The sequence below is a fragment of the Giraffa tippelskirchi genome, chromosome 6 (genome assembly GCF_054371585.1).
Source record: "Giraffa tippelskirchi isolate mGirTip1 chromosome 6, T2T-mGirTip1v1.2.pri, whole genome shotgun sequence".
Taxonomy (NCBI): Eukaryota; Metazoa; Chordata; class Mammalia; order Artiodactyla; family Giraffidae; genus Giraffa; species Giraffa tippelskirchi.
The window spans coordinates 92386552-92409610 of record NC_137280.1 but is presented as its reverse complement, the minus strand read 5'-3'; the positions used below and the strand labels follow the sequence as shown (position 1 = coordinate 92409610).

At 42.2% G+C, this 23059-nt stretch overlaps 2 protein-coding genes across 4 annotated transcripts in view; both read left to right on the top strand.

Moving 5' to 3' along the window:
• Window positions 1–11248, top strand: part of INSR (insulin receptor) — a 146888-nt gene extending 135640 nt beyond the window's left edge. For all 3 annotated transcript variants that reach the window (XM_081498555.1, XM_081498554.1, XM_081498552.1), the window contains 5 exons: window positions 991–1101; window positions 1195–1354; window positions 2670–2799; window positions 3118–3252; window positions 6110–11248. In XM_081498555.1, coding sequence (XP_081354681.1) covers window positions 991–1101; window positions 1195–1354; window positions 2670–2799; window positions 3118–3252; window positions 6110–6464 — 891 coding nt within the window. In that variant the 3' untranslated portion in view covers window positions 6465–11248. The remainder of the gene's footprint in view (window positions 1–990; window positions 1102–1194; window positions 1355–2669; window positions 2800–3117; window positions 3253–6109) is intronic.
• A 5324-nt stretch (window positions 11249–16572) lies between these two features.
• On the top strand, window positions 16573–17538 carry LOC145510860 (methyl-CpG-binding domain protein 3-like 2B). Its single transcript, XM_081503035.1, has 2 exons — window positions 16573–16641; window positions 16966–17538. The coding sequence occupies exons 1-2, from the start codon at window positions 16573–16575 to the stop codon at window positions 17536–17538; spliced, it is 642 nt and encodes a 213-aa protein (XP_081359161.1).
• Window positions 17539–23059: the final 5521 nt, after the last annotated feature.

Genomic DNA, 23059 nt, shown 5'->3' with positions numbered 1-23059 from the left:
AGAATCTAAACCCAGCAAGTTAACGATGTCATCCCATGAAGAGATGATGCTGTGGCAACAGGGGAGAGGAGGGCGGAGCTGGGGATTTTGGAAGGCAGCAGTGGAGAAGGTATATTTGAGCAAAGACTCCAGGATGTAGGACAGGTGAGGGGACAGAGCATCAGGCAGAGGGAACAGTTAATGCAAAGGTCTTGAGGTGGGCTCTGGCGTGTTGCTGTTTGGGAGCAGCCATTTATTCACTTCTTTAAGTAGTATTTGTGCAGACTGCTGCAGGAGATGTTGCAGGGACAAGGTTGAATGAACCACTGTAATTCTTTTGGCCCTTGTGAAGCTTGCTTTTCTTTTTTTGGCCTTGCCCCATGGCTTATGGGGTCTTGGTTCCCAGAGCAGAGTCCTAACCACTGGACTGCCAGGGAATTCCCTGTAGCTTGCAATTTTCATCTGTACCATCCAGGACAGTGGGGCTTCCCTGATAACTCAGTTGGTAAAGAATCCGCCTGCAATGCAGGAGACCCTAGTTCAATTCCTGGGTTGGGAAGATCCGCTGGAGAAGAGATAGGCTACCCACTCCAGTATTCTTGGGCTTCCCTTGTGGCTTAGCTGGTAAAGAATCTGCCTACAATGCAGGAAACCTGGATTCGATCCCTGGGTTGGGAAGATCCCCTGGAGAAGGGAAAGGCTGCCCACTCCAGTATTCTGGCCTTGAGAATTCCATGGACTGTGTAGTCCATGGGGTCGCAAAGAGTCGGACAGGACTGAGGAACTTTCACTTTCACTTTCATCCAGGACAGTAGCCACTAGCTCCCCCACCCCAAATCCAACAAGATGTTGACCTTGGTGTTTCTTCGGGACAGACCAGGGCTTCCTACAGGCCACTCAGGACCAGGGTACTGGGTGTGATGTAGGTACCAGACAGAAAGACCCAGGTGGGTGGACATCTTCTCACAGACCCTCATTCAAGAATCTCCCCCACCCCTGCCTATTCTACAGGTCCGCCTCCTGGGGGTGGTGTCCAAAGGCCAGCCAACGCTGGTGGTGATGGAGCTGATGGCTCACGGAGACCTGAAGAGTTACCTCCGTTCCCTGAGGCCTGAGGCTGAGGTAAGCTGTCTCCAGGTACCTGGCAGGGTGCCCAGCGCTCCCGGGCCTTGGGCACCTGTGTGGGTGAACACACCCCTCCTGTTTCAACTTTAGAATAACCCCGGCCGCCCTCCCCCTACTCTGCAAGAAATGATTCAGATGGCGGCAGAGATCGCCGATGGGATGGCGTACCTGAACGCTAAGAAGTTCGTGCACCGGGATCTTGCAGCCCGGAACTGCATGGTCGCCCACGACTTTACCGTCAAAATTGGAGGTGCGTCTGGCTTTCTGCCTTGAAATGAGTGACCCAGGCTTTTGGGCTTCAGTTGTCTATAGTGAGCACTTCAATCTTTTCTAGTAGTGGGAAGGGGCAGGGTTTGGGATGGGGGCTCACCCTTATGCTGTAGTTTAGTTGCATTTGTTCTTTACTTCATTCATTCACTTCTTTAAGTAGTATTTGTGCTGGTGGCTGCAGGAGGTGTTACAGGAGCAAGGTTGAGTAAGTCACCATAATTTTTTTGCCCTTGAGAAACTTGCAATTTTTGTCCTGGCCACATGGCTTCTGGAATGTTGGTTCCCAGCTCAGAGTCCTAACCACTGGACCCCCAGGGAATTCCTTGCAGCTTGCAGTTTTTGTCTGCACCATGCAGCACAGTAAAATAAAATAAATTCAGTAAAAGTAAATAAAAATAGTTTAAACTCAGTAAAACAAACTTAAAAAATTCAGGAAAATAAAATTAATTCAATAAAATAAAATAATTAAAATTCAGTGAACTAATTTAAATTAATTTAAATTCAGTACAATAGAATGAGGTTAATTCAGTAAAATAAAATAAATTAGTTCAGTAAAATAAAATAATTAAAATTCAGTGAACTAATTTAGATCCCAGGTAGCACTCGGGGTAAAGAACCTGCCTGCCAAGGCAGAAGTCATAAGAGATGCAGGTTCGATCCCTGGGTTGGGAAGATCTCCTGGAGGAGGAAATGGCAACCCATGCCAGTATTTATGCCTGGAGAATCCCATGGACAGAGAAGCCTAGCAGGCTACAGTCTGTGGAGTCACAAAGAGTCAGACACGACTGAAGCAACTTAGCACATACACACGTGGAGGTTGAGACTGTCTTGTCTGTGGGGTGTGAAGACAAGGGTTGTGAAGGGAGGACCCAGCCTTTGGTTTCTGGCTGTGCAGCTAGGTGGGTAGTGGGGCCAGATCCAATGGGGAACAGCAGGTTGGCTGCAGAGGGTGAAAAGTTCAGCATGGGTTACCTATGAGGTCGTAGGTAGGAAGGAAGTTTTGCTAAGATTGAGATCCCCATGTCGCACATCAGAACATCGCTTCTTTGCTGCTTTGTGGTTCTTTTTTTTCCTTTTAAATGGTGACCCACCCTCCCCCTCCATATCCCCCTGAGTACCCTCAGAATCCATTCTCACTGAATTTGGCTGTGACCCAGGTGAGCACACATCTGGAGCAGGTGAGCTCACACCTGGGGCAGGTGATCTTGAGAGCTCTGAGAAGGGTGGGGGAATAAAGACGGCAGACAGCTGGGTTGCAGGTGAAGGCTAAGAACATGTGAACTCTTTGTTGTCAGACTTCGGAATGACAAGAGACATCTATGAAACGGATTACTACCGGAAAGGGGGCAAAGGTCTGCTCCCCGTGCGGTGGATGGCACCTGAATCCCTGAAGGACGGAGTCTTCACCACCTCTTCGGACATGTGGTGAGTTATGGGTGGGCTGGCGGAAAGAACACTGCACTTGAATTCCAGGTTGCTCTGCTAGTATGACCAGCAAGAGAGGAGTCACTTAAGAACTGACTTCTTCATGGCTTCTCCATCAAGAAAAGGAAGGGATAGCATGTCTGGGGGACCCTTGCACAACTACTGTGACATTCCAATGAAGATTAGTCTTATAGGAATTTCTGAACTGCAGCATGAACTGTTTAGAGAACTGGCCAGTCAGGTTCTAATAAGCCAAGAAAGGGTGTGTGTGTTTATTTTAATGGCTTCATTGTTACTACTCCCAACTGTCATTGGCAGGTCCTTTGGTGTGGTCCTTTGGGAAATTACCAGCTTGGCAGAACAGCCTTACCAAGGTCTATCGAATGAGCAGGTGCTGAAATTTGTCATGGATGGAGGTTACCTGGATCAACCTGACAATTGTCCAGAGAGAGTGTAAGTGTTGAAAGGCGGTGCAGTGTGTGGGGTGCTCATTCAAAAGTCTGTGCCTTTTGCATGGATACTCGTGTTTGCATATTGTATGTCTATATGTATGTGTTTGTGTTTGCAAGTTTTATCTTTGAATGCACACTTGTGTTTTATATGGTGTCTATATGTGTGTTTGTGCTTGCCTTTTGCATGCACACTTGGATTTGCATATTGTGTCTACATATTAATACATGCTTGTGTATTATATCATTACATGTGTGCTTTATTGCCTTTCACACCTTTGGAAGGTTGTATAGGAAACTGCACAGCAGTGGTTATTTGGGGAATGAAACTGGAGAGCTGGGGTGGAGACTTACATTTAACTACATATTCTTTACACACTTAACATTTTGTCAGGAAAATAATACTGTGTTATAATAGTCAGTTGTATCTCATTGAAAATGGAAAAAAGAAATCACGAATTGTAAACACTAAAACTTCAAGGGTACATACAACATATCCCCTTCCAATATTTGTCTTAAATTTTTGTTGCAGGAGCAGATGTACAACACAAACATCAAATGCACATCAATAAACACTTGCAAAATTGTCCAGCATCATAATAGTCCAATAAATGTAAAGTAAAATAAAGGAAAGTACTATCTTCCTAAATTAGCAATAAAAAAAGGGGAGGGAGAGAAGGAAAGAAGGAAGAGTTATGATATTCACTGCTATCAATGGTATGGCTAGATAGTCATTCATATCACTCTATTGTAAGAATTTTTTGTTTGTTGTCATTTAGTTGCTAAGTTGTGTCCAACTCTTTCATGACCCATGAACCTCCAGGCCCCTCTGTCCATGGGATTTCCCAGGCAATAATACTGGAGTGGGTAGCCATTTCCTTCTCCAGGGGATATTCCTGACCCAGGGATTGAACCCAAGTCTTCAGTATTGGCAGACAGATTCTTTACCACTGAGCCACCAAGGAAGCCCATTGTAATAATAGCTACTCACAGAAATTTTATTTAAAGTCTCAAAAAAAAAAAAAAAAAAAGAAATGATCTAAATATCCAACAATATGAGAACTTGCAAGTAAATTGATAAAATAATCAATAAAGTAATTTGACAAAATAATACACTATAGCAATTGACATTTCAAATGATGCTTATGAAATATTTTATAACTCAGTGGTCTAGCTTATGTTAAAATATTAAGTGTAGTAAATGTGCATAAATTGCATTTCCAAATGTATCCAGACAGAAAAGACGAGATTATATCTGAAGGAGAGTTGTGTGCAAGCTGTATTTTCACTATATTGTTGGGTGTTTTCTACCTTCCTACAATAAGCATTTACTATGCATTGCATGTAATATTTCTTTACCAGTATTTCTACAAAAAAAAAAAGAAGTTTGCCTTCCTGAAAAAAATGCATAGAAGAAGGCCATTTTGATGCTTCATCCTTGAAAGAATATCAGTTTAGAAAACCTAATTTGAAGAAATCTCACATGCAAAAAAGTATGAAGCAGAGTTCCTTGGAAACACTGAGTCAAATATTTCTAAACATTGCTCCATGAAGTTTCTTTCCTGGCTATGTCAGGAGGAAATTAGTGCCCCTAGGGTGGGGACCTGCCAACTTTTCCTCTAAAGGGCCATATCGTATTTTCAGCTTTGTGGGCCTGGCAGTTCTCTGCCTTGTAGTTCAAATCAGCTGGGGACAATGCATAATTGAATAGGTATAGCTACGTGCCAGTAAAACTTTATTTACAAAAACACTCGGAGGACCAGATTTGGTCCAGGGGATGAAGTTTGCCAACTCCTGCTCTGGAAGAAGTTACAATAGTGAAAGGGAGAGGTAAAATGGAAATCCTGAGCCCCTGGGTCCTATCCTAAGTAAAGTCATAGTCCCCTGCCCCCTCCTCTCCTCCTCTTCTCCAGAGTGGGGAATGGGCTTGCAGAACACCTGCTCAGAGCTGGCCCTCTATGGTGGGTCCACCAGCTGCCCTCATTCTGAGCAACAATGTGTATATAAAATGATGAACCCACAGAAATAGACCTACAGACACAGAAAACAGATTAATGGTTACCAAAGGGGAAAGGAGGGGGGAGGGATAAATTAGGAGTTTGGGATTAATAGATTCACACTACTGAATATAAAATAGATAAACAAGGACCTACTGTATAACACAGGGAACTATATTCAATATTTTGTAATAACCTATAAGGGAAAAGAATCTGAAAAACGATTATATATACATGGGGTTGACCAAAGTGTTCGTTTCCATAACATCTTACAGAAAAATCTGAATGAACTTTTTGACCAACCCAATATATCTGAGGGCTTCCCTAGTGGCTCAGTGGTAGAGAATCTGCCTGCCAATGCAGGAGTTGCAGGTTCGACCCCTGGGTCTGGAAGATTCCCTGAAGGAGGCAATGGCAGCCCACTAGAGTATTCTTGCCTGGAGAAGTGGATGGACAGCGGAGCCTGGGGGGCTGTAGTTGTGGGGTCCTAAAGAGCTGGACATGACTTAGCGACTAAACAACAACAACAAAAATATATATCTGTATCCCTTTGTTGTACACCTGAAACTAACACAACATTGTAAATCAACTATAATTAAAAAAAATAAAAATGATGGACCTAGTTGGTCTTCACCAAGTGGCAATATCAGGAGAGGCACTTGTGGATCTGGTTTGGGAAACCCTTGGCTCTCTTTTTAAAACCATCTTTCGCGCCCTTAGAATGGCTGTTTCTGCTTGACCCTCCTGAGGTCAGCACTTGTCCGCGTGGGTGTGTGTGCACCGCAGGCACGCGGTGGGGGAAGGAGGGCCGCTTGACGGGGACCCCTGGGCCTCACCCTCCATGTGCCCCTCTCTGTCTCGCAGCACCGACCTGATGCGGATGTGCTGGCAGTTCAACCCCAAGATGCGTCCGACCTTCCTGGAGATCGTGGACCTGCTCAAGGACGACCTGCACCCCAGCTTTCCTGAAGTGTCCTTCTTCCACAGCGAGGAGAACAAGGCGCCCGAGAGTGAGGAGCTGGAAATGGAGTTTGAGGACATGGAGAGCGTGCCCCTGGACCGGTCCTCACACGCGCAGAGAGAGGAGGCCGGGGGCCGGGATGGAGGGTCGGCTCTGGGGCTAAAGCGAAATTATGATGAGCACATCCCCTACACCCACATGAACGGGGGCAAGAAAAATGGACGGATTCTGACTCTGCCCCGGTCAAATCCTTCCTAACGACCCCTCCTAGTGGGGGAAGGGTTCCTGTTTTCACTTCCCTCTGGTTCGAAGGCCTCCAGAAAACTCAGGATTTCCACCTAACTCTGCCACAGTGACAAACGGAGCTCAGAGATCACGACTATCCATTTCTGTTCCTCTTCTGACTTCAAACGCAGTGGTTCCATTGCCTATTTGACTTGTCATCTGAGCACTTAACTGTGAACCTGGATGGGGAAGGGGTTTCCACGGCTGCTGTCCTTTTGGGCCACCGAGGTTTCAAGCCCAGATGTTATGATTATTATTATTATTATTATTATTATTATTATTTTCCCTAGTAGTTTGAAAGAAAGCACCTATTTTTACAAAGGTTTTTTTTTTTTTTTTTGCTGGTGTCTGAGCTACAGTATAAAACATAAATCTTGTTTATGAAACAAAAGTTATAAAGAAACAAACCCAGTTCTAGTAGAATTCCAAGCTTTACGAAGTGGGCTTCAGAAAAGTATTTTTTCATCCAGGCTGAAGGATTGTTTTTTGTTTTTTTCCTTCACAAAACCAGTTCCTCAAATTGACCAACAGCTGCTGCTTTTGTATTTTGGATATGGGTCTGCAGTCCCGGTGTGTGGTTCATGTGTGCACTTATGTGTGTGTGTGTGTGCAAATCATGTGTGCTGAGTGGACACTTTGGGAATCAGCCCACGAAGGTTCAGCTCTTCTGGAGTGCGTGAGCCCCTGCTTCCCCCAGCCCCACCCCTTCCTTCTTATCTACTGGGAGACTGTGCCCTCAACAAATTCTTCTGTCCCAAATGGAGCCTCAGGATTCTTCTCTCCCTTAACTTTAGTGAAAAATGTTTTCTGGGAGCCATGGGAGTCATTTGGAGTGATAATGGATCTTTTCAAGACCAAACAAAGCCAGGACATAGAAAAGATTTTTAAAAAGAAGAAGAAAAGAAAAACAAGAACTGAGATGATGAAGAGTTTTGAGAATATATTTGTAACATATTTAATTTTTAAAAAATCTCCAGTATCAGCCTCATAAATTATTGACCGTTTCCTGGGGTGGGAGGTAGGGCGTGTGGGTTTGTCTGCCTGTGTGGAGCAGGAGGAGCCAGGCACCGGAGGCCTCTTTGCTTGGTCTTCAAGGCATCCATTTTTTCTGGGACGAAAGCCACGTTAGCTGCTAATCCTCTGGACATTGTGGTGAGGCCATGCTGAGCGTGTGGGAGATGGGGTTTGATGGATGATTTGGTTTCTGCTCTGAAAAGCTGAGCCCTGCCTTCAAACACACTTGTGGCTCCTGGATCTTCTGGTTCCCTGTGTGTACCTCTCAAGCTTCCTCAGTGGGGTGTCCATATCCCACAAGGATTGTGCAAATTCGGCCCCATCAGATCTCAAAGTGGGACAGCACGGGTGGACTCTGAAAACACTAGCAATATGAAGACGTGCCCGTCGGTCCCCTCAGCCCTCAGGGCATCCAATCGTCCTCAGAACTGAGCTCCCAGAAGCTGCTCTGCGCCCAGTGACCTCAACTGGACCAGGTGTGGAGCCTGAGCTGAATTCTCAGGTACTTAACGATCATGCAGTTCCTAAGAGAGTCAAGTCCGGAGGAGAAACCGCTAAGGACCTTCACACTACAGAGAACGTGAGAATGGGCGTGATGCCACAGTTGCTTCCTTTCTGGGGGAAGAATGACTGCTGCTCAAATACAGAACATGATGGACTCATTGCCATGATTCATCCAAATCATCACCCACAGGTTATCTCTCGAGTGCATTTTCTCACGAGTCTTAGACTGCTTTCCTTCTCTTCTCAAGAATTGTGGGCTTCAGAACACCTGGGATGCCATGGTGACCTCCAAACCTTCTCAGTTCTTGATGAAGAGCACAGGTAGACACACATCCCAGTTGCCTCTGGCTATCTTATTTATACAATTTCAGAAATGACAGCGTGTCAGAATATTTCCAGGGAGCCTCAGTGGTTGGGTACAAGGAGCACAGAAATTATTTTCGCCAAATTTATTTTGTACATAGACGAGGATCTGTATGTAAGTTAAAAAGGAACAAAACACGTAGATCTAGGTATTTTGTTCTTTTCATAGTAAATTTGTAGTGGCCATGTACTACAGTAGCAGCAATTTTCACATTTTTCTAATTCAGAAAGGTTTTCTTATATTAGGGGGAAATTATTTATTTTAATATATAAAAATCACTGTAAAAAATCACTTTCATAAGAAATGGAGAGCATGTAAAAATTTTTTTTTCAAAGAAAAATAAACAGGTGAATGTGGGGTAATGATTTTTTTTCCCAGCACAGTCTACCTCAGTGTATTGTTAGGATGAGGTTCAAAAATGGACATCTTTGAGACTTCAGAATTCTGTCTGGATCCGATCTGAATCAGAGAAGATTCATATCAGCTGATTCCGAATGCCAGGGACCAGTAAGAATTTTGAGGGAGGGATTGGGGCTGAAGTATGGCTTTCATGTGAGCATAGATACTTTTCCTGGCTGATAATATTCGCCTCTGAATTTAATATTCCTTTTTTGTTTGTTTGTTTGATCCTCCATCCATTGACACCGTGGCCCTCAAGAATGAAGCAACTTTCAGGCCATCACGATGTATCTGATGTATCCAGTTCTGAGCTACCCTTAGCTGATGAGGGAAGCTACAGTGTTGAGACAGAGACAGTCTTTGATCCAGCCAGCACGCTCCTTTCTCCTTAGAATCTCCGTGGTGTGAGCATCTAGGTGCCCTAGGCTCTCCATGGTTTATTTCCCATTCTTTTTAGGCTGAGATGCTTACTTCACTTTCACTTTTCACTTTTGTGCATTGGAGAAGGAAATGGCAACCCCCTCCAGTATTCTTGCCTGGAGAATCCCAGGGATGGGGGAGCCTGGTGGGCTGCCGTCTATGGGGTCGCACAGAGTTGGACAAGACTGAAGCGACTTAGCAGCAGCAGCCGCTTTGGGTGGGGAACATATCATTGTCTTGGGAGCTTCATACACAAGCGCTCAATGCAGTGTCTGTTGTTATTCTCTGAGTAGGAAGGGAGATGTTGAGAAATCTCAACCCTAAACCCACCAAGAGGCTGAACACATTTTTTTAGAAACAAAACCTTGGACCTCTCGTTTTGGTTTGGTTGACTTCAAGCTGATACTGTTTGACCTTAGGGATTTTGACAACCCACTTGTAAGCCTGGATGGGGCCAGCAGAAATGCTGTTGTATGCACCAGACCTCACTGCCCTTCCCATACCTGTAGGCACCACCCCATCAGAGTCACCTTTCTCCACTTGCCCTGGAGAAGTACTGCAAAGTGCTGGACCTGCCCTTTGTGAATGGAATTTCCCTGACTTCATTTAGCTATCTCTGCTGCTGCAGTGAAAGAACAAGCAGGCTTGGATCACAGCCTCCTTTTGCATCAGATAATGTGGACTCTGTCACAACAGAATTCAGTCCTCGAAATGGATGTCCTGGAGGATTGTAGTGATGGATTATTTAAAAAAAAAAAAAAAGCAACAAAGCCAGCTTTGGTTGAATTTTTTGTTGTTTGTTTTGCTTAAAACCCTTTTTATTTGTGTGGCAAAAATCAACATATAGTAGTTCCTCCCTGGATCAATGATGTCAAACGCACGTCTAGAAATGTTTGTATTCTGGGAGCTGTCCTGGGTGCTTTTCTGTCCTTTTACGCTAGTAAGAAGTGAGAAGTGTTGCTGGTTCTCTGGATAGATGTTGAGCACAACTGAAAGAAAATGTGGGAATTGATGCGAAGGTCTGCACAAACAACCCTGAGACCACTGGAGACTGCCTCCAATTGCTAGGCAGATCTCCGTCTCTCCAACCAGAGCAGATGGTCTGCTGTGAAATGTGCTTGTTGGGATAAGAGGTGTTTATCTGAAACAGCCATAAGATTGATCAGTGGGCAGGGTTTGGCCCCTGCTCTCCATCTGGGTACATGAGTGGATGTGCTGTAGTCCCCCAAATGACAATCTTTTTCTTCTTTGTGGTGAGTAGAGGTTGGGGTATGAGTGCCACTTGACACCACAGGCAATTCAGAACTGATGATATTGTTCGGAGTGAGGGGATGGGGTTGAGCTGATTATATGTGAATGATGCCGGTAGAATGATATCCCTTCAGAAAACCTTCTGGAATGTTCTTGAGAATAGTGATCTACACCAGAATTGAGGCTGAGAATAGAAAGTACAGATGGGCATTTGTTTTTTTAAAAGACATAAAGGAATGCAATGGATGTTCCAAGGCTGTACCTGGAGGTGAATGTTTCCTTAGGGTCCCCCAGAGACAGAGGGAACCAATGACTTCTTGAGCTCACTGTCATCTTCTCATACCAGTCAAGGTCCAGAACCAGGCTCTGGCCACATTTTTATTTGGGTTTGGGCCCTAAAAATCCTTGTTAAAACTCAAATCAGGAACCCAGGGCTCTTGGCACCATTTGAGAAGAAAGGAAACAGTATTCCCTCCCCCACCCCCAAAGCGTGTGTGTCCACACACATTCAGGAATGGCTTGTCTACTCTCTACCTTGTGTGCCTGGTGGGGTGGGGGCAGGGGTCCAAGCCCTGCCTGTCAGCAGCAGACACCTCCTGTGCCTCGGCTTATGCGGAAATCAACTCAGAGACACAAGACCCACCGAGAGCTCAATTCTTATATTTTTCAACGTTTTCCTACAAGAGCCAAGTAGCACCATATACAGAATATGCCTTTTTTTTTTGAATATCAAAATTGCTCTGCATGTAAAATATGGGATAATTACCTGTTTATATGAAAATTCGGAATAAATTATCTGAGAATACTCTTGTTCCTGTGTGGTGTCCAAGCCAGGACTTGTGAACTGTGTTATGGCGAATCCCTGGGGTGTTATGGGTATTTGTTATGAGAGGAGACAAATCCCTAGGTTCTTCATAACAGTGAAGCAGGAGGTTAAATATTGTTGCCATCAGGGTTAGTGATAATCCACTGATCTATACCTGTACAGTTGAATCAGCCCTTTACATACTGAACTATTTCTAAACTAGTTGGTAAGTACCTGCCAATTCAGGGACCCCAAACCTCCCCTAAGAATACCAGGGAACCCCAAAATCTTGCTCCATTCCACCATGCTGGAGACTTAGATGTGGAGTAGGTGACCAGTGCCATGTTTGCTACTGTCCTCTTGCCCAAAGGAAGTCACATAGATGAGCCCAGAGACAGCCTCAGGGGAGAGAGGTGTGTCTGAGGGTTTTGATTGAGGGTGTGTGTGAGTGAGAGTCAGTCCTGCAACAATCACCCACACTTCTCACTTTACCCTTCTGTGAGTGAAGATGATAGACCTTCCTTCATCTGACCGTGTGTGTGAGTGTGTGTGTGTGTGCATGCTCAGTCATGTCCAACTCTTTGCAATCCCATGAACTGTAGCCTGCTAGGCTCCTCTGTCCATAGCATTTTCCAGGTAAGAATACCGGAGTGGGTTGCCATTTCCTTCTCCATGGGATCTTCCCAACCCAGTGTCTCCTGCAACCCTATGGATTGTAGCCTGCTAGACTCCTCTGTTCACAGGATTCTCCAGGCAAGAACACTGAAGTGGGTTGCCATTTCCTTCTCCAGATTTTAACATTACAGCCCATCTAGTTCAAAAGTTAAATTTGAACTGCGTAGAGATTTTATAAGGTTTCCAATTGTGAGAAAGATTCACACAAAGTATTTTTAAGCTTCTTTAATGGATTTTCTGTCCTAGAGTTTGATTCATCTTTCTAGTACAGTTTTAGATTTTATTTCATGACAGAATTTCTATATTTACATGTTTTGATATACTCTGTCAGCAACCCACTCCAGTAGCCTTGCCTGGACAATTCCATCTACAGAAGAGCCTGGAGGGGTACAGTCCATGGAGTCGCAAAGAGTCGGACATGATTCAGTGACTGTGCACACACACATCAAATATATGAAAATCAAAATTTCTTTCTGCTTATATTTTCCATCCCCTCCAACTTACTGATGAATTTTGGTGAGCTTTGACTTCTAATATAGATTCATATGATGGAAGTTGCGATTTTTTATTATCTGAATTTAATTGTAGCAAAAGGAATAATTTCCCCCCCCATTGTAAAACTGCTCTATCTTTATTTAAAAATAAAGCTACAGGGACTTCCCAGGTGGTCCAGTGGTCAAGAATCTGCCTTCTAATACAGGGGATGAGGTTCAGTCCCTGATCAGGGAACAAGGACGCCACAGGCCACGATGAAGGAGGCAAGAGTGCAACTAAGACCTGATGCAGCCAAATAATTAAATGAAAAAATAAATGTAAAGAACAAATAAAAATAAAGCTATGTATTTTATTTTTGTTAGAAATGAAATTAAGCATTTAAGTGATTATGAAGGTGTTGACTCCAGCAAAAGACTGGGTTAAAACTGCCAGACAGCTCAAGAGTATATATTCCAACAAAGCACAGTGTGAGCAAGACTGGAAAACTCCAGGACAGAGTTAAAAGAGAAGTGAGATGTGATTGAAGCAGGGAGCAGAGGGAATCTGATGAGGAATTGATATCACAGTGAAAATATACACAAAGCATATTACAAACGGGTGAAAGACATCAACCCACACAAGCAATTAATTCAAAGGTCTTTAAGCAAAGAAAATACATGGGAAACAATAATGAGTTACACTTGGTCTAAAAATCAGAGTGAATATTAAAGATTTTAGAGAATACAAAATTTAAATAAGCAAGAAAATGCTAACTGGGAACGTCTGAATATAAATAAGGTAGAGGTCAACAGAACATCATTTTTTAAAAGATCAAAAATCATATCAAGTCAGAATCTATACCCAGCATCAGTATTGCCCCCAATAAAGATGACTTTAAAAACTTAGAGTGAAACATTTCCTTGTTAGCAGTCTTGAATTAGACAGACTAGTAGAGTGAATTATAAAGTCCAAAGGAAAATAATCTCAGATTGAAAACCAGGAATGCAGGAAGAAATGAAGGTAAAAGGAAAGAATAATTTAGAAATAAATAAAAATGAATTTTGTCTTATAAAGAAATTCTAGAACTATCTCATGGAGATTAAAACATGTAGAATTAAGATACATGACAAAAGCAATAGAAAAATCAGGAATGTTTAAATGGAACTGAAAGTGTTCTTAGGTATTAGCATTTGGGAGATGTGATAAAAGCAATTAACTGTATTATTCTATATTAAATAAAGGATTCAGAATTTGACCACTAAAGTAACTGCACATGTTTTGTATAAGATTGCAAGTAATAAGTTTATAGAAAGGAAATGGAATAATCATCATCCGTGAAATAAAGAGAATAAAAAGACTGTTTCGGTCAAAGGGTCAGGATATCTCAGATTTATCAGTGATTAGGTGAAATGCAAATGTACAGAACATTGAGTTCTTATTAATGACTCTGTAATATAGACTTCAAAGACATGTTAGCAGATTTTTTCAGCATTCTTTTATTGATAAACATTTAAACAATTTGTAGTTTTCTCTATGAAAACATAAGTTGTATGGAAATTTTAACTTATAGAAATGTCCATAACTATTTTTATAGACGGCATCCATAAAAGAAGAAACATTAAAATGTTGAAAGTGAAAGTAGTACCCCATTCACAAATGTGTTTAATTTTTAATATAGTATTTCATATTATTCAATAGAATCTAGTATTACCGATAGCCCCAAATTCTTGTGTTTGGGATAAAGACTCCAGACTCTCTCAAGTCCTTTTGATTTGAGACATAGGGTGTGTCCTCTGGATTGGATTGTCCCTTGATTGGGTTGTCCACTCTCTTACCCTATAAAAAGGCGAATCAGAGGCAGAAGTTACTGCACTTCCTAGCCAGCTACAGGTTGTCTGCATCTGTCTGCATCTCCAGAGTGGTCAGAGGAAGCTCTGGAAGATCTTGGAAGATGGAGAAACCTGCACAGAACGGATTTCCAAGCCATCCTCTTGTGGTAAGTGTGGAATCCATATTGACGGCAAGAGGGTCTATTAAGATGCTTTTTTTTTCTCTCGTGTAAAATCTAAGAAGAATTTAGTTCTTAAAACAAGATACATTCCTTATTTAAAGTTATTTCCCAAGTGTTACTGTTTCTTAAGAAATATTCAAGATTTTACATAGTTTTGTATATGAAGCTTTCTTGGGATAATGAAAAGTGTGGGTTTTTTTAACCAGAATCTTTGGGTGGTGAAAGTAGCATTTGGCCCTAGGGTAGTTAAATCTTTCTCTTCTGTGGACAATTCTTTGCCCACAAAGTGTTTGGTCTTTTTTTCCTCTTTTTTTCCTTTAAATTTCTGTTCTCTGCTTCAAATAGACCTTCTCCAATCTCTTTGTCATCCATCATTGTAGTTAATTTATTTTTCCTATTCTCCCTCCTTACTTCTCTTCCTCCTTCCTCTTTCTCTCTCTGTCTCTCTGCTGGCCTTATCGCCTACCATAGCACTTAATTACACTTAACACTATTATTAGACATTCCTTAGTCTATAGCCTTCTTCCCTCAACAAGACTGAAATAATCTGGGGCAATAACTTGGTTAAGTTAAATTCCAAGTTGTGGGTTTTAGTACACAACTCAGCATATAATGGCTGCTGTATAAATAGGCATTTCAAGTCATTTTTCTATCAAACATTCCTTTATATCTTAACTAATGCAAGGAGTAGCACTAATAATAACAATGGGAATAAAATGAGCTTTATGGTTTCTTTTTAAAAAATCTTCAGAAGACAGAAATATGAGATTTAAAAGGAAAGGTTGGCTAATGAGGTTTACAGTTTAAACAGATTAGTGTGAAGAGTCTTAATCTCAGTGACAATTGATTTTACTCTAGCACAAAAGAGATTAATTTATTTTACAGCTGTAGTCATGTGAATTTGTTAGAGAAATTTGTAAAGTGTTTTTTGGAATCTGCATAACGTCTCTAAAAATAAGACACATGAGCACCTTGAAAATCCAAAACAGTAAGAGACTATATCCATGGAAATATGAAATTTCTCATTATCTTGTCTTCATTGAGTACCCAACTTAGTGAGAAAAGCAATCGAAAAGTAGATAATACTACACATAAATAAATCAAAAATTTTTTAAATTAACGGAGACAATGTGAGATTAATATTGATATGGCATCAGGAAAGGTCATTCTGTGGAAATGGCATTTTGTAGATTAAATGAAAGGTAGCCAAGAATTCAAAAGTTGAGAATCTTCAAGTGGATTCAGGAAGGCAAATGGATGGCTAATTGGTATAAGATTATGGGGTGGTAGGGCATCCAGAATGCCATTTAAAGGCAGATGAGATATTAGTACCTTTAGTGAGTTTAGGGGACATTGAGATAAGGATGAATTATTTGGGAGAACTGATTGGTTCAGCGTGGGACCTGGTCACTGTGAGCTGAGTCATGAATATTATCACTGATGTGGATGGGCAGATGGATATTTGGGTTTCAAGGTTGAAGCCAAATCAGTGAATCTCTGAACACTTCTAGCTCATGAAGAATATTTGAAGCCAGGGAAATGGTTGAGATTGCCTGGAAGAAGGTGTAAATGTAGAACAGATGTGACAGCAGGGCCGACTTCTAAGAGCATTGTTCGTTAAGTGAAATAGGAGAGAGAGTAGTAGGAGGAGGGGAGGAAGGGGATAAAAAGGACTGTCTATGGTGGGAACAAAAGGAACTTTATGAAAAGACTCTGATGCTAGGAAAGACTGAAGGCAGGAGGAGAAGGGGACCACAGAGAATGAGATGGTTGGATGGCATCACCCACTCGATGGACATGAATTTGAGAAAGCTCTGGAAGTTGGTGATGGACAGGGAGGCCTGGTGTGCTGCAGTTCATGGGGTCATAGAGTATCAGACATGACTGAGTGACTGAACTGATGAAGAGAATATGGCTTTTTAAAGTTACTTTATGAGCAGGAGACTATTTGAGTGAAGATGGGACTTGGGTTTAAGAGCAAAGTATCTGAGGTTTGAGAGGCACTTGATCTCACTGAATATGAGGCACTAAAGGAAAATGAAAACCAGGTGACGGTGTGTCTTAAAGCAAAGTGAAAAAGATAAATCAAAAAGTTTAATGTCTTGGTAGTCAAAGAACCCTGTGATCTCTTTGTCCAGATGATGTTGGATTCAAGGACACTAGCATGTGTGTGATTGACAGTGACAGAGATGGGAAGAGGAAAATATCCTCTAAGGATGGAAATCTGGAATTGGTACTGGCTGACGACCTGCAGCTTTCTGTCCTTGACTCCTATCTGCTTAATGTCCCAGGATTCAGTATGGTGTCTTTACTAGCAGCATTAGCCACAGTTGGGAATGCTTAGAAATTCAATTTCTTGTCCCCATCCCAGACTTTCTTGCATTGACATACAGAAATCTGAGTTCTATCATCCTTTTGAATCAATGTGATGCACAGAGGAATTTGAGACCCCATTTCTTCAGGGAGTTATCCAAATGTGCTAAGAACATTCTCCGTGACTGGCAGTTGTTTCATCCCCTATTTTATTCAAATTTTACATCTCATTTTGTTTTCAAAGAGGCTCAGAAGAAATATGATGCCTGAAGAGCTGGAGAAGAGAAGACAGGAGCTTTTAGTCAAGGCCAAGCAGAGGCGTCGTGACAGATGTTTACTTCCTCTGAGGCTGACCAGCTGCATTTTCCAGAAGCCAGTCACAAGGATAACCTCTCATCCTGGCAATGTAGTCAGAAGACGTCGATGCGAGGGCACCCTGGAAAAGCCCCAGCAAGCCTTTGCATTCCAGAGACTGCAGGGGCTCCAAGCCTACAACCCTGAAGGAGAACCTTTCAGAACCATGGACAGCGCAAACGTTTCCGGGATCATTGCCCAGCGTGGTGCCGGTGAATCCCTAGGCTGTGCTGGTGCCTGGTCTCTGCACACTAGCTCTGAGCCCATCCTTGCCCAGTCTTCAGATGCGGCAGAGCTGAACCCAAGACTGGGGCTCTTTCTCCCACACGCCCTCTGCAGACGACCAGTAAAAGATGCAGATATTCGCCGACAGTCTCGGAAAGTGAAGAGAGCAAGGGAGAGATTGTCTGTGGCCTTGAGGGCAGACAGGCTTGCCAGGGAGGCAGAGAGAGCCAGGAGCTAGAAAGAATGTTCCAAAGAGGTTATTTTATAATATTAAAAATTAATGCTATAAATCTTATTAAGCTGGCTTTTACTTCTCATTTTAACATGAGTTGCCTCCTTTTTTTGTCATTTTTGTGCCAAATGTTAGATCAGACAGAAGACATTTTAATGTAAATCAATTAGTACTTATGCTACATATTATATCCTTGTCTGTTACCTAAATCTTAAGTGGGCATTTTTTTTTAAAGAATGTGATTTTTTAAAATGTTATTTGTTTATTTTCTTTTTAGCTGTTCTGGGGCACTGGGTCTTCCATTGCTGCCAGTTGGCTTTTTCTAGTTGTGGAGAGCAGGGACTACTCTCTGGTTGCAGTGCATGGGTTTCTCATTCCGGTGACTTGTGTTGCAGGGCATGGGCTCTAGATGCATGATTTCAATGGTTCTGTTACTGGGCCCTAGGTGTTCCACAGCATGTGAAATCTTCCCAGACCAGGGATCGAACTCCTGTCCCCTCCATTGGCAGGTGGATTTTAACCACTGGACCACTGTGGAAGTCCTAAGTTGGTATTTTGAAACATTGTTTTTGACCTTTGATTCTTAAGAAGGAACACGTTCTTTGGAAACATTTTCTTCTGAAAATGATTTGCCGGCAAGCTTGTTGCCCTGACTCAGAACTCAGTCCAGAGTCCCTGCATTTTTGCTTATAAACACTTCATTCAATAAACATCATAATTATTTCCACTGAACCCATAGAAAGTGGAATAAAGGTGTCATCCTACAGAAGTCCCAGGGGGACAGTATCAGGAGGGAAAAGAATGACATTTTCTGAACTTCCTTGTACAATTTTGATAAAGTTGTTTTATCAGTGGTGGAGAGGGAAGGCTGATGTAGCTCAAACCATAAATAATCCACCTGCAATACGGGGGACCCCGGTTCAATCCATGGGTCCAGAAGATCCCCTGGAGAGAGAAATGGCAACCGACTCCAGTATTCTTGCCTGGAGAATTCCACGGACAGACGAGCCTAGCGAGCTACAGTCCATGGGGTCGCAAAGAGTCAGACACAACTAAAGCGACAAAAACACACTAAGAGTAACTGAATAGAGGTGAGCGGTTATGCCTCCTGACAACAGGCTCTGGATTTAACTTAGTAGTAAGTCCCTCCTAGAGCCCAGAGCTTTGATGTGGGTCTGAAGCCTCCCCAGACGTACCAAGGCAGATACCAATTCTTCAGTGTGAACTAATCTGCATATTCCAACCCCCTTTCGTCCTGGGACTGGGGTGTCACATGACCTTTTCTGATCCAATAGGAACCAGGCACTTGATCCTTTAGGGAACAGGAGGTGGAGCCACGTTTATGCCTGGTTCTTATCTGCCAGTCCTGGGGTCTGGGAAATGGAGCTGTGTGAGGTCACCATGTAGGGAGGGCTGTCTGGGTTTGGGGCCACCTGGGAGCATTACATTTAAGGGTGAGCATGGAGAATGGTCAGGACGAGACCTGCCCCCCCATCTATATCTGTACCTGGACATAATTTACTCCCCCACAAGAAGTGTGTGTGTGTGCGTGTTAGTTGCTCAGTACCGTCCAACTCTGCGATCCCATGGACTGTAGCCCGCCAGCCTCCTCCGTCTATGGGATTCTCCAGGCAAGAAGACTGGAGAGAGTTGTCATTCCCTTCTCCAGGGGATCTTCCCAAAGCCACCAGGAAGTCCTCCCACGAGAACGGATACATGTATATGTATGGCTGAGTCACTCTGCTGTGCACCTGAAACTATCACAGCATTGTTAATCGGCTATACTCATATAAAAAATAAAGTTTTTTTTTTTTTAAAAAAGGGATGGTTTTGAAGTATTATGTAAGCACATACAAATTTTTTAAATTAATTTTATGTATTGTATCTTATCTATTAATTACTAAACGTGAAAGGGATGGAGAGACTCACCTTTGACTCAGTATTTCAAGATATTAATAATAATAATAATTTACTCCCCACATCCAGTTAACAGAAACTAATTTCTTTCCTCTTATGTTCTGTTAAATTATTTTATCTTAGGTTAATATACATGTGTGTGTGCTCAGTCACTTCAGTCATGTGACCCTGGAGAATGTAGCCTGCCAGGCTCCTCTGTCCACAGGATTCTCCATGCAAGAATACTGGAGTGGCTGTTATTCCCTTCTCCAGGGAATCTTCTCGAAGCCACTAGTAAGCCCTCCCACAAGAAAGGATACATGTATATGTATGGCTGACTTGCTCTGCTGTGCACTTGAAACTATCACAACATTGTTAATCCTCTATGCTCCAAGAAAAAATGAAGAAGTTAAAAGAATTAAAGGATGGTTTTGAATTATTATGTAAGCAAATTCAATTTTTAAAAATTAATTGTATTTATTATATTTTAACTATTATTAAATGTGAAGGGGATGGGGAGACTCACTCACCCTCTACTCAACATTCCAAGATAATAATAATTTCACTCCCCACATCCAGTTAACAGGAACTAAGTTCATTCCTCTTCTTATGTTATTTTATCTTAGGATAATATGCATGCATGCATGCTCAGTCACTTCAGTGTGTTCAACTCTTTGTGACCCTATGGACTGTAGCCCACCAGGCTCCTCTGTCCACGGCATTTTCCAGGCAAGGATACTGGAGTGAGTTGCCATGCCCTCCTCCAGGGGATCTTCCCAAGCCAGGGATTGAACTTGCATCTCCTGCATTGCAGGTGAATTCTTTAACGCTGAGCCACCGGGGAAGCCTTAGGTTAATACAGGTTCTGTTAAATTATTTTATCCTAAGGTCTGGAGTAGGGATGGAGAATTTTCATTTCTAAGAAGTTCCCAGGGATATACAGCACCACACGTTGAGAAGGGGATTCTGGGACATCATGAAGCCCACATGAGACAAATACAGAAAGATGGAGGTCATTATCCAGTGCCAAATCCAGACCAATTTATACAATAAACTATTCAAACACTGAACTTTAAATACTGAAATAATGAAAATCCATTCACTTAACTACATTTATGCAAAAATGTAATCTTTTGAGTGACAAACTGCAATAAATTAGCAGTGGCAGCTTAGATTCTACATCCTTTCTTCTTATAATCCAATCATTATATTCTAATCACTATCACCTGTTTTGTGTATGTGTTACTTTCTTCGATACAACAAAGTGAATCAGTTATTTTTATTTATTTTTTTCTGAACTCTCCCCCACCATAAGCTCTTCCCCTATCCCCAGTAACTACATCACAAGGTTTATTATGCCAATGTGTTTGTGTTTGCGTCTTTTTATTTTTTTATGTTTTAAACTTTATTTTGTATCGCTGATTAACAATGTTGTGAGTGTTTCTTTCTGCTGTAAAGCAAAATGAATCAGTTATTTTTTTAATTTATTGGAGTATAGTTGGTATACAATTTTGTGTTACTTTCTGCTGTACAGCAAAGCAAATCAGTTATACATGTACACATATCCACTCATTTTTAGGTTCTTCTCCCATGTAGGTCATCACTGTAACCTGATGATCTGTTTTAAATGCAAATCTAATCACGTACTTTAACAGAACAGTCCTTCATTTTTGTCTTCAGCTGATATTTATCCTGTTGCCCTGTCCTAATGATTAATACTACCCTCTTTATTCCCCAGTGTGTTCTAGCTTGGAGAGAAAATTCTTTGGTCACCCTGTTTGCAAAGAATCTACTATGTGCAATACAATAGTATAAAACCTGTGATCCGGAAATAAACTAAACAGATTCACTGCTCCTGTTTGATTGAATCCTCATGAGAGGAAAGAGTTAATAAGTAGAGCAAAGAATTTAGAACTTGCCATATAGAAGTATAGAGAAAGCGTATGTATTAGAGTTAGTTTCAGCATGTGTGTCTATTCATTTTTAAATGTTTTAGTGTGTGTACTTGGGCTGCCTGGGGGAGGGGAGGATTGTCTGTGAGGGAGGCTCTTAGGCATTGGAAAAGTTACTCCAGGTGCACTTTCTTTGAACTTTATTAATGTGTATCAGTCAAGGTTCTCTAGAGAAATGGAACCAATAGGACATAACGTCTACAGAAAAGGAGAGGTATTCAGAACTTCACTCACATGGTTATAACAGTGAGAAATCCCATAATCTGCTATTTCAACCTGGAGAAGCAGAAAAGGCAGGGATGGGACTTCCCTGGTGGTCCAGTGGTCAAGAATCTGCCTTAAAATGCAGGGGATGTGGATTGAACCCCTAGTCGGGGAACTAAGATCCCACATGTTTCGAAGCAAATAAGCCCCTGAACCACAACTAGAGAGTCTGTGTGCCACAATGAAAGATCCCTCGTCCCGCAACTAAGACTAAAAGCTGACACAGCCCATTAAATAAATAAGTAAATATCTTTTAAAAGTCAATGGTAAATTTCAATCCAAGTCCGAAGGCCTGAGAACCAGGAGCTCTGAGTCCAAGGGAAGTAAAAGATGGACATTCCCACTCAGGAAGAGAGAGTGGATTCACCTTCCTTCACCTTTTTTTCCATGTAGCCCTCAGCAGATGGAATAACACCCACCTCCACTGAGGAGAGTGGGTCACTTAGTCTATGGAATCAAATGCTGATCTGTTCCAGAAACATCCTCAAGGACACACCCAGAAGTAATAATGAGCCACCTATCTGGGCTGATCAGCCTTTGGATAGGCATCCATCCTGCCACCGTCCCCTGAATCCAGGTGCTGGCATCCAAAACAAAGCAAACTTTCCCTTCCACCAGCCGTGCCTCTTTATTGACTTTTGAGCAGTGAGCAGTTACAATTTAATGTATAAAATAAGCTACAAGAATATATTGTACCAACAGGGACTATGACCAATACTATATAGAGTATAACTTTAAAAATTGTGAATCACTCTACTGTATTATCTGCAAGTTATACAATATTATTCATCAACTATACTTCAAAAGGGCTTCGCCGGTGGCTCAGATGGTAAAGAATCCGCCAGCAATGCGGGAGACTTGGGTTCGATCCCTGGGTTGGAAAGATCCCCTGGAGAAGGAAATGGGAACCCATTCCAGTGTTCTTGCCTGGAGAATTCCCTATGAATAGAGGAGGCTGGCAGGCTACAGTCCATGGGGTCGCAGAGTCAGACACGACTGAGCAACTAAGAACAAGCACATACTTCAATTAAAAAAAAAATCTAAAAAACAGAAAGAACCCAAATACTCAAAATGAACCCATAGAAAAAGAAACCACATCTGGTTTACCTAAGCAGAGAATGCATGGGAGGAGAAACAGGAGAAGGGTTGTCGAAAGGCACAAATTCTCAGCTTTAAAAAAAAAAATGCGAAAGGGGTAATGAGTGACATGATGACTGCAGTTAATGTTGCTGTTCACTACAGTGCTGAAGAAATATGTTCAGAGTCAATCCTAAGACTCTCATCACATCAAAAAAAAAACCAAAACATTTTGAGATGATTAATGTTAAATAAAGGGCTTCTCTGGTGGTTCAGATGGTAAAGAATCTGCCTGCAGTGTGGGAGACTGGGGTTTGATCCCTGGGTCGGGAAGATCC

What these genes read in the sequence shown, in the direction of transcription:
- LOC145510860 (XM_081503035.1), top strand. Translation starts at nt 16,573, where the DNA reads ATGTGTGTGATTGACAGTGACAGAGATGGGAAGAGGAAAATATCCTCT. An exon ending in AGGATGGAAATCTGGAATTG is followed by an intron (nt 16,642 to 16,965) that starts GTACTGGCTGAC and finishes TTGTTTTCAAAG; the next exon opens with AGGCTCAGAAGAAATATGAT.